Here is a 15,015-nt window from a genome sequence, read left to right as displayed (position 1 = left end):
CTATAAAATTTCTGTTTGCTTGTTACACTAGCTTGAGAGTGAAGGATGGTAAGTGTAACATTGGGATTGTATCAAATAATGGAATTCAGGGCATAAGGTAGTCAATAAATTGAAGTTAAATCTCAGTAATACCCAGTTTTTAAAGTGCATAACACTAAATTAAACTAAAACTGACTTTTGATTACACGGATTCCATCAGAAATCCCATCTTTGCCTGTGATAGTCTGCTTCTTATGTCCTCCTTGTTTCATCTGTCACTTGTTATTTTGCTTCTAAGATCACTGAATTCTTTCACTTTGTACACTTAGTCTTTCAAATAGAAAACACTAAAACTAGTTACCAGATAAATTCGTAGTACCACAAAATTTTATTTTGCTCCACAAGCGTCTGAAAAAAAAACTTTATATATTTTCTGTTTGTCTCTTCTATCTCTTTCCTTTCAATTTCTTGTGTTTAATGGTGTAATGGTTTGCTGTTAATTTAACTTATTGAACTAATATGACTCTGCTTAATGCAACATTGAGCAACATATGAAAGACCATGTCTCAAAGAGTCACATGATTAACAAAAATAGATTTCTTTCTGTGGAAAATACTTGAAAGTCTAAAAGCCAGTAAATTATTACAGTTTAATATTACACAATCAGAAGTAATTCTGAAATAAAATTGTTAACTACTCACCTTGAAGAGTGTAAGGCAGATCATTTTAACTAAACAATTTTGTTGTTTCAGGTTATTACTTGTATTTCAAGCGAGAATTTGGTGAGTGGGAGAAAGTGAGGATTCTGTCTAACTACTCAAGTTACACTCTTAACAATCTGCAGTGTGGCACCAAGTACCACTTTTACATGCAGGCCTTCAATCAATTGGGTCAGAGCACACCTACATTAACAGTCACAACTCGCACACAAGGCTCAGGTGAGAATCCACCAGGAAATTATTATTAAAATTCTATAAGTTTGAAAATAGTGAATCAAAAGAAATATGAGTTAGGGTAAAATGCTGCTCACTGTGTAGCGGAAACACTGAGCAGAGGACTGGCACATTTAATGTAGACTGCTGGATAAAGTGTTGGACAATGTCCTCCATCAGATACAGAAACACATAAACAGCCATACGCCCACAAACCTCTCTCTCTCTCTCTCTCTCTCTCTCTCTCTCTCTCTCTCTCTCTCTCACACACACACACACACACACACACACACACACACACACACACACACACAGCTGTGGCCATGTTGAATCTGGGTACTGAGGCCTGACTGAAGTGAGAAGCGATCTTGGCTAGGATGATTGACGGAGATGCAAAACGGGTATGGGGCTGAAAGAAAGACGGGTAACAGGGTAAGCTTGTGAGAAGATGCTGGAGTCTTATCTGTGAGGTTGTGCGAGAATGTGACAGTGGCATGATGATGTGCTGCAGGTTTCAGGGAGAGTTCTGAAAAGCTAGTGTTACTAGGAAGAATATATATGGGCCAGGCTGTAAAGCAGTCATTGAAGTCAAACACAGCTTAGTTACACTTAATGCTTAACTGTGTCACCCAACTGCTCAGCATACAGTACAGCACAATGTGCTTGACTTCAGTGATTGCTTTATAGCCCGTGTCGTCTGGATTCTCACCAGCAACAACTGCATTTACAATCACTTTGTCTTCTTCCCAGTTGAGCCCATATTGCATGAAAGTGCATGGTAGCATGACAGTGCTCAGTTAGGAATCTACCTGTGCAGGCACTGACACCACCTGCAGGCAGTTCCCCTGTTGCAGGAGGGTACATCGGCCATCATGTTGCTACAGCTTGGCATGGCTGTGGACTCATGTCAGAGCTACAGCATTCTCGCCGCATGAAGCTGTGCTTAGCCTTGACCCCAGAAATTTGTGTGCCCCTATTGCCATTTATCGAGATGAAATGTCATTGGTAGTTTGGACAGTGATGTGAAGGACACCCCAAGAGGGGCTCATAGTGTACAATCCTTGAGATGGTACTTGTGTTCCCCAGGAATGCTGGCACAAGTAGCCTGCAACAAAGTTGAACAGCTCATAAGCGGGCAGTTCATCCATGGAGAATCAGCCCAGCACTTGTTTCTGCTTAACTTGAGCCCAGTCTTCTAATTTGCTATTAAAATGGGTTAGATGTTCTTCAGACTTATTTACAATGAATTCTACATAACGAGGAGACATGATGTTAATTCTCAGTTATCTGGCCAACATGGGTTTCAACATCTTCCTGAGCTCTTAAATCCTTAACTTTGTTTGTCACTTCCTGTGACTCATAAAAAATTTTCTGATCTTGTTAGAACTGAAGTATTTCATTGGAGATCTTGGACTGCTTAATTGGAATTTCAGAAACCTTTGTAGACATACTCTCTTCTTTTGTAAACGTTTCATTTTGTTCAGCTGAGAAATTTGCTGCAATTGTAGATATAAATTCTACTGTTGTAGACAATTGGGTTTTTTGAACAGGCAGTTGCTACAGTTGTAGTTACAGTCTCTACTTTTGTAGAAAATTCCTTCTGTTGATCTGTTACAAGTTTTAACTAATTCAAAATATCTGCAAGCGGATCCATGTCTACTTGTGTATATGCTGTTGCCTCTTCTCCTTCTGAATGTTCAGTTATGGGTTGAACATAATTGCTTTTCATACTGCATATTAAACATTGCTCCAATTCTAAACCATAACACATCAAAAATTAAGTTTAGAACTGTTAATCCCACCAAGTAATGACACTCAAGTACAGATTCACTCTTAATCTAACTCTTGACACATTAAAAATTCCTAAAATGAGTTAACATAAGACATAGAGTACCACTACACTAAATATTGTTTGAACTACATTCAACTTTCTACAGCTAAAATTAGACGTCTGCTTGACTGAACAGGCACAGGGGTGTAGTAGGTGATAACACACACACACACACACACTCACACACACACACACACACACACACACACAATTAGGTCTTGCTAAGTCCTGTCCAAAGAAGTCAACACTTCTTATATAAAAATTGCTATATTTAATTTGTTCTTTAGAATTTAATTGAAGTTATTTGTTTAATCTTATCTGGAATTTTCTGGCAACTTCCTATATAAAAATTGCTATGTTTAACTTGTTCTTTAGAATTTAATTGAAGTTATTTGTTTAATCTTATCTGGAATTTTCTGGTAACATCAAAGATAATGTTCTAAGTATTCAGGTAATGTCTGTGTAATTATCAGTGCACTTATTAAATGGCACTTCCTTCTAATAATTGCCCTCTGAAAGTCAGCGAAATTGTTCTTTTGCTGTGCAACAGAACATTCGGAAGTTGTCTATGCAATGACACAACACAAGATTGGAGTTCGGTAGAATTACCAGTCCAAGGAAAACCTTTTCAAATTAAATAATTATGTAATTTTCCATACTCTTCTTATGCAGCAGTAATTAGCATTTGTATTTAACTAATTTTGACTTTTTCCACTCACAAACTTTTAGAATTTCCAAAATACATGAAATGGCCGACTTTTTTAAAAATCAATTCCCCATCAGTGTCATACAGAATTCAATACACATCCATCTAGTCAGATAATTAACAGCAGGATGAATTACTTTATTTCATTTGTAGCTTATTTGCAAAGTCCAGAGAGAAGCACTGCACATCATAAGTGAATAGCTTCTCTCTTGTAGTCACAAATCAGAGGTTGTCCATTATGTAACATATTTTGGTTTAAGTTTACATGACTTGAGCATCACTGTGTATTTGCTGTACAGTTTACAACCTTCCCACATTGTCTCCAGAATTTTATTTATTGTGGTGTAAACATTTGCACCTCACCAAGTGAAGAAATATTTAGATGTGTGTTTCATGTGCAGGATGACTAAGAATCAGTTTCCCTCTAGCTGTGTAGAACATTGTACAGAAAGTTATGTAGACTCAATCTGTATGATTTTCTTGCTGTTGTATTATTAGCAACTTATATCTCTATTCACTGAACTATTAACACACTGTATGGAAAATAAACAGATAGCTTCAGTCATCACTGCCTTTGTTATTATGGAATAAGCTTCCAAATTGTTCATAGGAAACAGGTTGAGCATTAATTGTACAAAGATCTATTTATTTTATTTATCCACCTTTGAGCATTGTACCTTCTGTTGATGTTCACATTGATTGCACATAGTAAAAGAAGCTTTCATTATATGTATACACAAATGTACAAAGCTTATCTGCTTGATAAGTTATCTGTATCAACAACATATTAATTTAAGATCTATGTGCAACATATGCAATAACCATGAAACATATTTGCATGGCTCAGTTCACTGGTAGACAACACACACATTAAGAATAAAGTTATGGTTTATAGCACAGCACTAGAAAATTAACAGAAAGAAAATGTATTGATAATATTTAGAAATGGGGTTATAGCAGCTCTAATAGAAAACATCACTTGTATCATGTTTTTTAAATTATGCTATAATGTGGAATGACTTTTGCATAACTAGGGACAGGAAAATACTTGACAAATAAGATGAATTTGGTGGTTTTTAAGGAAATAATGTGAATTCAGCAGTTTTTAAGGAAGTAATGTGAATTTGGCAGTTTTTAAGGAAGTAATGTAAAATTGGCATTTTTCAACAAAATTTCTCTGTGTCCTCATAAGAAGTATTGTAAATCTAATTATGTCAGTGACATATTTAATGTTGAAATGTTCCGTGTTCAGCTGTCGCACTACTTTTTGCAATCGTCATGGTACTCGTGGCCTTTAGCCTATCGACTTTCACGAGCATGTACAAACAACTATTGGGTGAATTTCGATTATTTATTTCTATTGTAATGTATGTACTGCAGTATGCTGTTTCAAAGCAGTAGCACAATTAAAACCTATCACTAACACATCACCCTACCCATTAAATGCAGTTAATAATGAAGCAATGATATATACGGCTTGAAGAAATTTGATCATTGAGACTTGCGACAGTAGCCAAATGAGTAAGCCATAACGTAATGAATAGTTTCATGGATTACTATATGAATGGATGTAGGTTTGTGTCCCACTGCATGCTAATATATATTTTTCTCCATCATAGTGTTGTCAACACAGTTTGGCTTTTTCGTTATGAATGTAATGCAAGTATTTGGAAGGAGGCGAGTGCGAAAACTGCCAACTCCATCATCAATCATTGAGCTTATGACTCTACCACTTTTTACAGTAAAAGTAAAGGAAAAAATTGGAAAGCGTAATACAAGTATGTTCTGTAATAAATGATGTTAACATTTCTGTCTCATTAGAGATCGAAGAATGAAATAAATATTTGTACATTTATTTCCGAATGTGTGATGAGAGTTCCGAATGATTGGTGAGGCAAGTATCTTACGGGACAGCATTAATGTCTGCAATGTAAACAAGCAGTTATAAAATTCATCTTTTTGTTTTTCCAGCAAGCTGGATTAATAACAGGACAGCAACCAGTTTGGTGTAGAAAACAGCCAAAGCTGCAAAATTCAGTTACTTTTGTTTAATTGAAGACCGTTCTCATGTATCAGAACCCATTCTCAAATCATCCAAACAAGGAAAAAGGTGTACTTCGTAATAGCACACAAACCATGTTAATACTGTGCATGCTTGTGTTTTTAGCCATGTGTCGGTACATGATGAAAGACCCCCATGATATTATAAAGCTAAAATTTATTAAAAACAAAAACATAAAACACAGAACAACCATAAGTATGAATGTGCAGTAAGGCCTACTCAAATGAAAATAACAGCATTCTTTTTTTATACATGATTTTGTTTCTCACTCTCTTGTATGTTGAAGTTCTGTTAAGAAGTGGCATTCAGAAGACCATGGGCTATGAGAGTTTTGTATCATACATGTTTTGAAATAAGAAAATTTTTTTATACCAGAATTAAGCATTTTTTATTCAAGGGAAGTGAAACCAAGATGAGTGTCACAGGTGTGACAAATGATAGCAATGCTCCACAGCAGAATAACCATGACGACACAATATTTGCAACTGAGGAGACAATATCATGCATCTCCCAGAGCGACATACTGCTCATGAATAAAACAATGGAGAGCAATTCGAATATGAATTTTCACAACACTTTACAAACACCACTTGATCACAACTCAAACATTAATTTGGAAAGTACAGCTGATAGCAACCACATTAGTGGTTGCTATGGCAGTTATTATCTAACATAAGCACGAAATTAGATGGTATCAATAGAAATTTCAGTCATATGAAATAACATATGAACATAGTAAAACAGCAACAAAACGCTGTTACACGTGATCTAAATACAATGAAACAAGAAGAAAAGCAAGTATTTAAGGATTTGCAAGACACGGTCTCACAGAAGTTTGATAACGTAGCCAGATATTTTCTCACTGAAATTGCAGAAAATTAAATGATATGAAAAACAAGTAAAGCATGAAGTATTTTCTGAAATTAATAATAATATTACAGAGTTAAGACAGAACGTAGATTCTTTTAGCGACCATCATAATCTAGTAGAGCAACAGATAAAGAAAATCACAAACACAAACATAAATATTAAAGCCACACAAAACCAGCTCCATTCGACAGTCAAAAAAGGTAACCACTGTAGTTAGTAAACTAAATAAAGACTATGAAAATGTAGCTCAAGCTGGAGAAGAGCTAACTTTAAGAGTAGCAACATTAGAAGTTGATTCAGAATGGCTAAGAAGGAGAGAGAGAAGATCAGTGAAAATCTGAGTGATATCATTAGTCAAGTTGAAACAGGTACCAGTGTCAGCTGTAGAGTGCAAAATGTAAAAATACCCACAACACCTGACCAATTCCAACCGGAGTTACAGTTCATGTAAATGACCTGCTAAAAGCCACATCCACTTTGTTAGAACATCAGGCTCATTGAACAGGTGCTTCAATGATTCGCAGATTACGGAGTTTCAGCCAATTTAACAAAAGTCTAGTTTTGATAGGGAGCAAGTCAAATTTTTAGGACATGTTGTGTCAAACAAGGTACATTACCTGACCCAAAAGAAATTGATACTACACACAATTGTCCAGCTCGAAGGAATAAAAACCAACTAAAAGCTTTTTTGGGACTAGCATTTTTTTCCCACTCTCCTCCATAAATTTGTACCACAGCAACTGATGAACAGTGATGCATTGCTCAACTTGTTACGAAAAAATAGGCCTTGGTTATGGGTTGATAAGTGTCAAGAAAACTTCAGTAACATTAAGCAGGCATTAATCAAGGCAAATGTTCGTAGCCACTCTGATATGTTCAAGGATTTTGGTCCTTGCACAGATGACTCATCTCAGGTGCTTGGGACATGCTTGTTCCAGATGCGAGAAGGAGGAGGTAAGGAAGTACCCAAGGCCATCAGTTTTGCTAGTCGCACATTATCAAAAGTGGAAAAATCTTATTCTGTGTGAGAATTGGAAAGTTTAGCTGTAATATGGGCATTTATAAAGTTCGAATATTTTTTGTGGAGCAAGAATACCAAAGTTTACTGTGACCATCAGTCACTTTCATTTCTTTTATCATGTAAACTATTGCACCATACATTAGTTAGATAGTGTCTATAATTAAAAGAATTCAATTTCAAGATAATTTATATTAAAGGAAGTCAGAATGTTATTGCAGATGCATTGTCTAGGTTACCACAATGGTTAGAGGAATATGGTCAATTAACAGAGTAGGATGCAGAACTCAGAACATTATTAATGCAAGGTACAACACAACTGTCTGGTTACCCTAAGTCTTATAACCTAATGAAAATTATACAACAGCAAGACCACAGGTGGAGGAAAGTCATGCAAAAATCTTAAGTGGGATGAAGGTGGAAAGGTAAGTAAATGGTATCAGGAGTACAAGGGTGTTTTGTTTCATAGGAAACATGAAAAATCTGATCAGTGGTGTGTCTGTATTCCTGAAAATTATATCGACGAATTTATAAGGCACACACATGGAGTGTCCCCTCATTATGGAGTAGGCAGATGTACTGAAAAAATTGCAACATTTTGTTATTTTCCAAATTTGAGAAGGTGAGTCCTACAGGTATTAAGAAAATATGTTGAAAATCAAAACAGTCCAATGTGTCCAAATATACTGAGCTACACCCAATACTCACAAAAAACCCTCTAGACATAGTATCCCTGGACATAGCTGCTCCATAGCCAAGAAGTAAAGGAGGAGTATGATACACAGTAGCACTATATGACATTTTCTCAAAACATACCAAAATGTATGCCATTAAAAAGGCAACAGCCACAAATATCCAAGAAAAAATTGAGGGAAACTATTTGAGAAGAGTAGGTAAACCAAAGGTACTACTAACAGATAATGATGCATATTTCATTGGCAAAAGTGGAAACAATTTATGACCTCACAGGACATAAAGCACGTATTAGTAAAGTTTTTTTACCCAGAAGCAAGCCCAGTAGAACTGGTTAAATTCTTTAAAGAATTTAACAAGTTTAGTAGGATATACACCCCTCACAAACACACCCGATGGGTAGCATATGTAATTCCTTTCTTGCAAATTGTCAATAACCTTCCACATTCTTCAGCAGGTTTCACACCTAACTGATTGATGTTCCAGGCAAAACAAAAGAATGAGTGGGAGTCACCCATACCAAAGGTACCTCTACAGAAATGTCTCTACAAGACAAAATCAAGCAAGCTATGGTTACACTAGAAAACAGGGCCAAGTATAGGAAGAAAATTTATAATAAGAAACTGAAATGTGTTACATAATTTTTTGAAGGGCAATGAGTCCTCTTAACAGACACACCCTTAAAAAAACTGGCAAAATGAAAAAGAAGTGGCAATTACTCTATTCAGGACCATATGTTATTTCCAAAAATACCATACCCTGGCACATACAGATTAGTCAATGAGTAAACAGGGAGATACAATGGTCTCCACCCTCACAAAGATACAAAAGCTTTTATAGAACGATGAAGCTGGGTAGCATTTTTTCTTTCGACCAAGAGTGTAATTTTTCTCCTGGAGTGTATTTTAAGGTAAAGTAATGTGTATAGCCATAAGTACTTCTTTTGATTTGTACACGTAGGCATAAAATAAACAGCAATGAGAGGAGGCATTGACCTGTGCACATGCACGACAGACTGGCAGAAAGCGCAACCAAATAGGAATGCAATATGTACAAGTACTTAACTTAAATACAAAGTAAACTGAAATACAACGCAAATACATTTACTGCCTACGAACTAAGGAACCTATTGATATATGTACACAGAGATTCAATTAAATACTAAGCTACATACAACATATTTACAAGCAAAAGGAAGCTTTATAAAAAATTATACGAGACATGTGAGCTAAGGACAAACGACAAAATCCCATAAGGAATTTCAAATAATTTTTGTTGCAGAGTAAATGATCATAATGGGTAACAGTAAAGGAATGTCTATGAATTTAAACGAAGTATGGAAATATCTGCCGACAGGTGCAATGACCAAAGGTATCAGTGGCCACCTAGCTACGTAATGCAATTAATTTTAAGTTAGTTTTAAGTTTTTTTTCTTTCAGCGACCAGTGCATCCTCATGGCACAGAAGAAGAGAATTATGTTGAGAGTAGCAGATACCAAATGAAGAAACGGGCAGCACCTCGAGTAAACAATTTAGTTATAAGGATATTTATACAAAGGTCATAAAGCAAATGAAAAATGAAATATGCATCGTCCCATTGTATCTCCGTGACAATCATCAGTACCTATTCACTGCAGAGTACACATAAACATCTCAGCATGAGATTTTACAATAGCCAGTTAATTTTTATCGTGCCATGTGAAATCTTGAATAATGACATTTCCAGGTATTTGAGGAAGATAAGTCTATGATGGAAATATTTCACACTGAGCTATACATGAATTGAAGTAAATAGCACTAGCACATGAAGAAACAACATGATAATACATAAATGATTAGTCAGTACACATTATTTCCATGAGACAAAAGTTCTTTGGCAACTAGTCCATGACCGTACAAGTAACATTTCCTCATAAATTCTTGAACCAGTAGATGAGTATTTCTTTTCTTCCCTCCCAAACAGAAGGAGGTGGCACTAAGTGTAGTTAGGCCAGCAATGCGTAATGTTTTAGTCCTATTTCCAATGTTTTTCTCCCTCCTGTACCTAAGGAAGAAATGACCTCCATAAGTGATAAAAGCCTATTTATAAAATGAAGCATAAACATATCATATGCTTGTATTGTATCATGATAATCTTTATGTAATTAATTTGTATATGTGATATGAATGAAGATAAGTTGAAGGTAACAAACAAACTGTAGTAACAGTCAATGAAAATTTTATGACATTTTAAAACTTAAGAAATTTATGTTCGTAGTATAAGCGATGGATGGAATGTCAGCCATAGGTATAAGCTGTCATGTTATGTATATTGCCATAATTCAATACCTGTATGAATTTTCATCGGAAACCTAACTCCATATGAGGAGATGAACTGTAAAGCCAAGCAATTTATTTATTTATTTATTTTTTTTTTTTTTCAATGGCAATATGTGTCTTTCAACAAGTGATGGTCAGGTGGGGTGACATGAACATGCATGTGCAATGAAATAATTTCTGAGTATCATGGCTCACAATGCTTCACACATTAATAAGTTGTTCGAGCCAATACTTACCTCATCGACGGATGCTATTAGTCAGGGTTCTTTCTGTTGAAAATGCAAGTACGATGGGTAATAATGATGCCTGAACCATAAAAATGGAGATCTTCTGCCCCAATGTCGGATTTGAACAATAAGCACACATCCATTGCACCAAGAATAAAGACAAATGCCACGGCAATTCTTCAATGTGTGACACTCGGGTGAGAGTGTGACACTCAATGTGAAATCAACACTAAGAAAATAAGTGCCTGCACAAGTGACGGTAGCAGCTGACATGTTGATCATTGACGACTAGTTCTTTCCTGCTAAATGGGCCGGTGGGCAAGCGCAAAACATGACAGCGAGAATGAAGCAAATTGAACATTATTGTTAGCATCCTAAATTCAAATATGTAGTGGACTGTCATATTATGTATATAATCTTTTAATTTCTTATAGAACTTTGTCATACTTAGGATAAGCTGACATACCCATTCCATTAAAGAGAAGAGAAGCCGACAAATAAAGGGCATTGATCCCTATCAGCAAATGTAAACATGTACAAGAAAAAAACACTGTACATCTCCATACCATGTCAACGCACAGTGTGGAGGCAGTTGTGTATGTACTTGATGAGAGACCCCCAGGATATTGTAAAGTTAAAATTTATTAAAAACAAAAAATGAAACACTGATCAACCATAAATTTCAGCAAAGACGTCAATTATGAATGCACAGTAAGGTGGACACAAATGAAAAAACCAGCATTCATTTTTTGTACATGATTTTGTTTCTCACTCTTTTGTATGTAGAAGTTACGTTAAGAAGTGCTGTTCAGATGATTACGGGCTACGAGTGATTTTTATCATACATGTTTTGAAATAAGAAAATAAATCTTGTACCAGTATTAAGTATTTTTTATTCAAATGAAGTGAAACCAAGTAAGGAGGATTTTCTTAATTATGACACGCACTGATGTACTTGGAGTCCAGTGCCTGCACCTACAATTGGAATGTAAGAAAAGTAGTCAGATAGCCTAAAAATTCGTACAAGCACAGATCACTTCTGAAAACACAATTCAATTGTATTATATGTATATATATTTTATACAACACAGCCATTAGTCAAGTTTACAGAGACTATTCATTGACAGGACAACTGTTTTGCGTATGTTAACTGCCAATTGCTGTGAATAAACAATATTGTGTACAATACCAATAGCATTGTGGTATTCAAGAATGAGTGCATATTTTTCTGCGTGAAATGATTAACTTATGAAAATTTTATTTAATATCAATATGATTGTTTTCAAATTTCTTTGAAACTGCAGTCGACAATCAGGAATTTGCAGCTGCAGCATTTAAATCTGTTTGGTTCCCATATTCCAATGATGACAGCAAGAGGCTGTTTTCAATCTATAACGAAGTATTGACAGATAGGAAAGCACAATGTGTCTGAAGACAACTTTGAAATAATGACAATTCTGTCATTCAAAAAACTGTCTACAGAGTGAAAGTGTACTTCTCTTAGTGCTCCTGTAGCCCTATATTTGTTAGCTTGTTGCCTTGTTCTTCTAAAAAAGTTTGCGTTATCTCACTTTCTCAAATGTGTAGTAGTCTTTACTTCTCTGAAGTATGCTTCTTTTGTTTGAGAATGGATTTCTGTTTTATCTGTTTCTACCGCATTTGTCAAGATCTTGGTAAAAACAGCAGAAAATGCAGTACATCAGTATTACCAGTTGTATTTATGTGTAAATAATAATAATAATAATAATAGTAAGAGACTAGTAAAAAATAATAATAGTAGACTAAATTAAAAAGAAAGTATTTTTATTTCAAAAGACTGTGTTACTGATTGGAAATAGAATTTAAAACTTAAAACTTGTACTGAAACATAATATAAACTTGGTTTCCAAGCAGCATGCGAGCGAACATTTAAAAAAAAAAAAAAAAAAAAAACGGGATGCAGCCAAGACATTTTATTTACTAACAATAGCACTGCAAAGGTAAAGATTTTTCTTCCCATTAAAAGATTTTCTTCTAAGTTTCATTATTGCTATTCTTTAAGAAATTTCAACCATTTAACATAAATATTTATGTTGGTGAGAAAAATTGTCAAGTGTCAAAAATAGATTGTGGACCTTAAAAAAGGGGAGTTCTTTTTAATCTGCTGGATACATCATTGATAAATAATTTTTTTGCTGTATTTAAAATATATGCCATTCTGGCCAAGTGCAACAACAGTATACAAATTTTAAAAATTGAAATAATAGTCTCTGTTGCAGATATTTTATTGATGACACATTTCACACTCCTAGCCCATCTTCTGTTTGTTCTTGAGCCACAGAGACCGGCTTCCGTGGTCCCCACAGCTCAAGAACAACATGAAGAAATGCGAAACATATTACCAATAACATATCTGTAACATACTGTTATTTTCATTTTTACCTTTGGTATTTGTTTTTAAATAATTATTTGTGTCAAAATTTTTTGTTAAAATAATTTTTCTCTAGGCTTCTCTTGTGTTTGACCGACGCTGTTTTAGGAATAGTTCCATTTTCAACACAGTATTGAAAAATTGTTAAATATGACAAAAATTGATAACTGATAATAGAAAAAACTTGACAGAAAATAATACAGATAAATAATACCAACAATTGCAAAAATAACACCAATTTTTGCCATAAAATAACACTGATCTGTCCCTATGCAGAAGCTATCTTTATTGTATTGCTTTGGAAGGCATTCAGTGACAAACTATGTGCTTGCATTACTAGAATGTTAAATAATTGTATCTGTATACTCTATATCTGTATATTTCTGTCTTCCTAAGTCATGTAACTGAGATGTCAGGCAATTGCCAATTATGTTTATTATGGTTGCATATAAACTGTTGCTGTGATGACAGCTGCAGGTTTTTCTTTCTGTCTGTGTGTGTGTGTGTGTGTGTGTGTGTGTGTGTGTGTGTGTGTGTTTCCCCCTGCAAGTTTCTTGATTTCTGATTATTAGAGAGACACATTACATCTATTTTTTTGCAAGTACAATTACTTTTTGCTCTGAGGAATTGCATCATAGTGGATAATGTATAGGTTAGGTAGCTATGAAAAAAAGCTTAATAAGACTTAATCAATAAACAGTCACTTAAAAAAGTCCTAGAGTTAGGCTCAGTAATATACCTGTTGGCACCTCCCTTGTTTGGCATTGGGAATTGTACATTCTTCTTGATATATGAAGGTATTTCACCTGTCTCATTATGTTGAATATTAGTGGAGCTGTTTTGTAATGATTTATTCATGTAAGGAACTTAATAATTGTTAAGAAGTGTCATCCAGTACAGGTACTTTGTTTTACACTGGCTTGCAACCCTAGCTTTTGTTTATGGGGGATTTAGATTGTAAAGTTACTGACATGTTTGATGTTGTCTGTTTCAGCACCATATATGTTAATTTTCAAGAATCTTCCTCTGATAATAATTGGATGAATTAAACAGTTAGTAATGATTCATCACAACATTGACATGTTTAATTTCTAGTTCATTTATGTTTATTGCTTTAACCATTTAACACCTGAATTTTTTCTGGATGAAGGAAAATCTTCCTTTATGTGGTAATGTAATTAGATGATCTTTTAATAATTTTAGGTGCATGATTTATACAAAAGTAAGTACCCATTTTCAAAACATTCTTTGTACACTTTGCTTTGTTTTATGGTCTAAAACAACTAATTATGAAATATTCTCTATTGCAATAAATAGTAAAATGGTCATTGTATAATTACCACACAAAATAACAATAACAATATTCCATTATATAGTGGCACACAATGAACCAACCACATGCGTGTATTCTGGTGGTCATAGCTGGTGCATACTCCAACATTGATTTGCTGATATTTTCATAGTGACACCCAATAGTTGGCAGTTCTTGTGCATGATGAAAAGGTTAAAAAGTTACAGATGTGTACCCTAGGTTTCCATTGACAAAAAATACTTCTGTTACAGCTAAGGCACAGTAAAATTTAATACACACAGTTGCAGTCAAGGGTTGTGAAAGGGTTAAACACATAACAAGGTGTATCACTCCAGTCAGTTAAAGTTATGTAATTTTGACTGGTAAGAAGTGACACCCTAACAAAGAATTTTACTTTAGCCTGCTACTGCAGAATAACACTGCAATAATAAAACATAAACAAAAGAATAACACCAAAATAAAACTACAATTGCAAAGAAAATTGACCATACAGACAACAAAACACAGTGCACACCCAAGTGTGAGATGACAGCAACATGTTTCAAAGGCTGTAGGACAAAGACTATGCAATGCTTTGTAACAAGAAACTGCTTTTGATGTGTGTGACATAACAACAGTTTACTTATCTTACAGGTTGTTGTAAAATATTGTGAATG

The 15,015-nt window shown here is 34.7% G+C and overlaps 1 protein-coding gene across 1 annotated transcript in view; it reads left to right on the top strand.

Annotated features, from left to right (window-relative positions):
* LOC126336288 (Down syndrome cell adhesion molecule-like protein Dscam2) overlaps positions 1-15,015 on the top strand; it is a 387,422-nt gene that overhangs the window by 278,541 nt on the left and 93,866 nt on the right. Inside the window, exon 15 of the mRNA XM_049999822.1 lies at positions 732-917. Coding sequence (XP_049855779.1) covers positions 732-917 — 186 coding nt within the window. The remainder of the gene's footprint in view (positions 1-731; positions 918-15,015) is intronic.

The sequence above is a fragment of the Schistocerca gregaria genome, chromosome 2 (genome assembly GCF_023897955.1).
Source record: "Schistocerca gregaria isolate iqSchGreg1 chromosome 2, iqSchGreg1.2, whole genome shotgun sequence".
Taxonomy (NCBI): Eukaryota; Metazoa; Arthropoda; class Insecta; order Orthoptera; family Acrididae; genus Schistocerca; species Schistocerca gregaria.
Note: the sequence above shows the minus strand (reverse complement) of the source record. Positions and strands in the feature narration are given on the sequence as shown.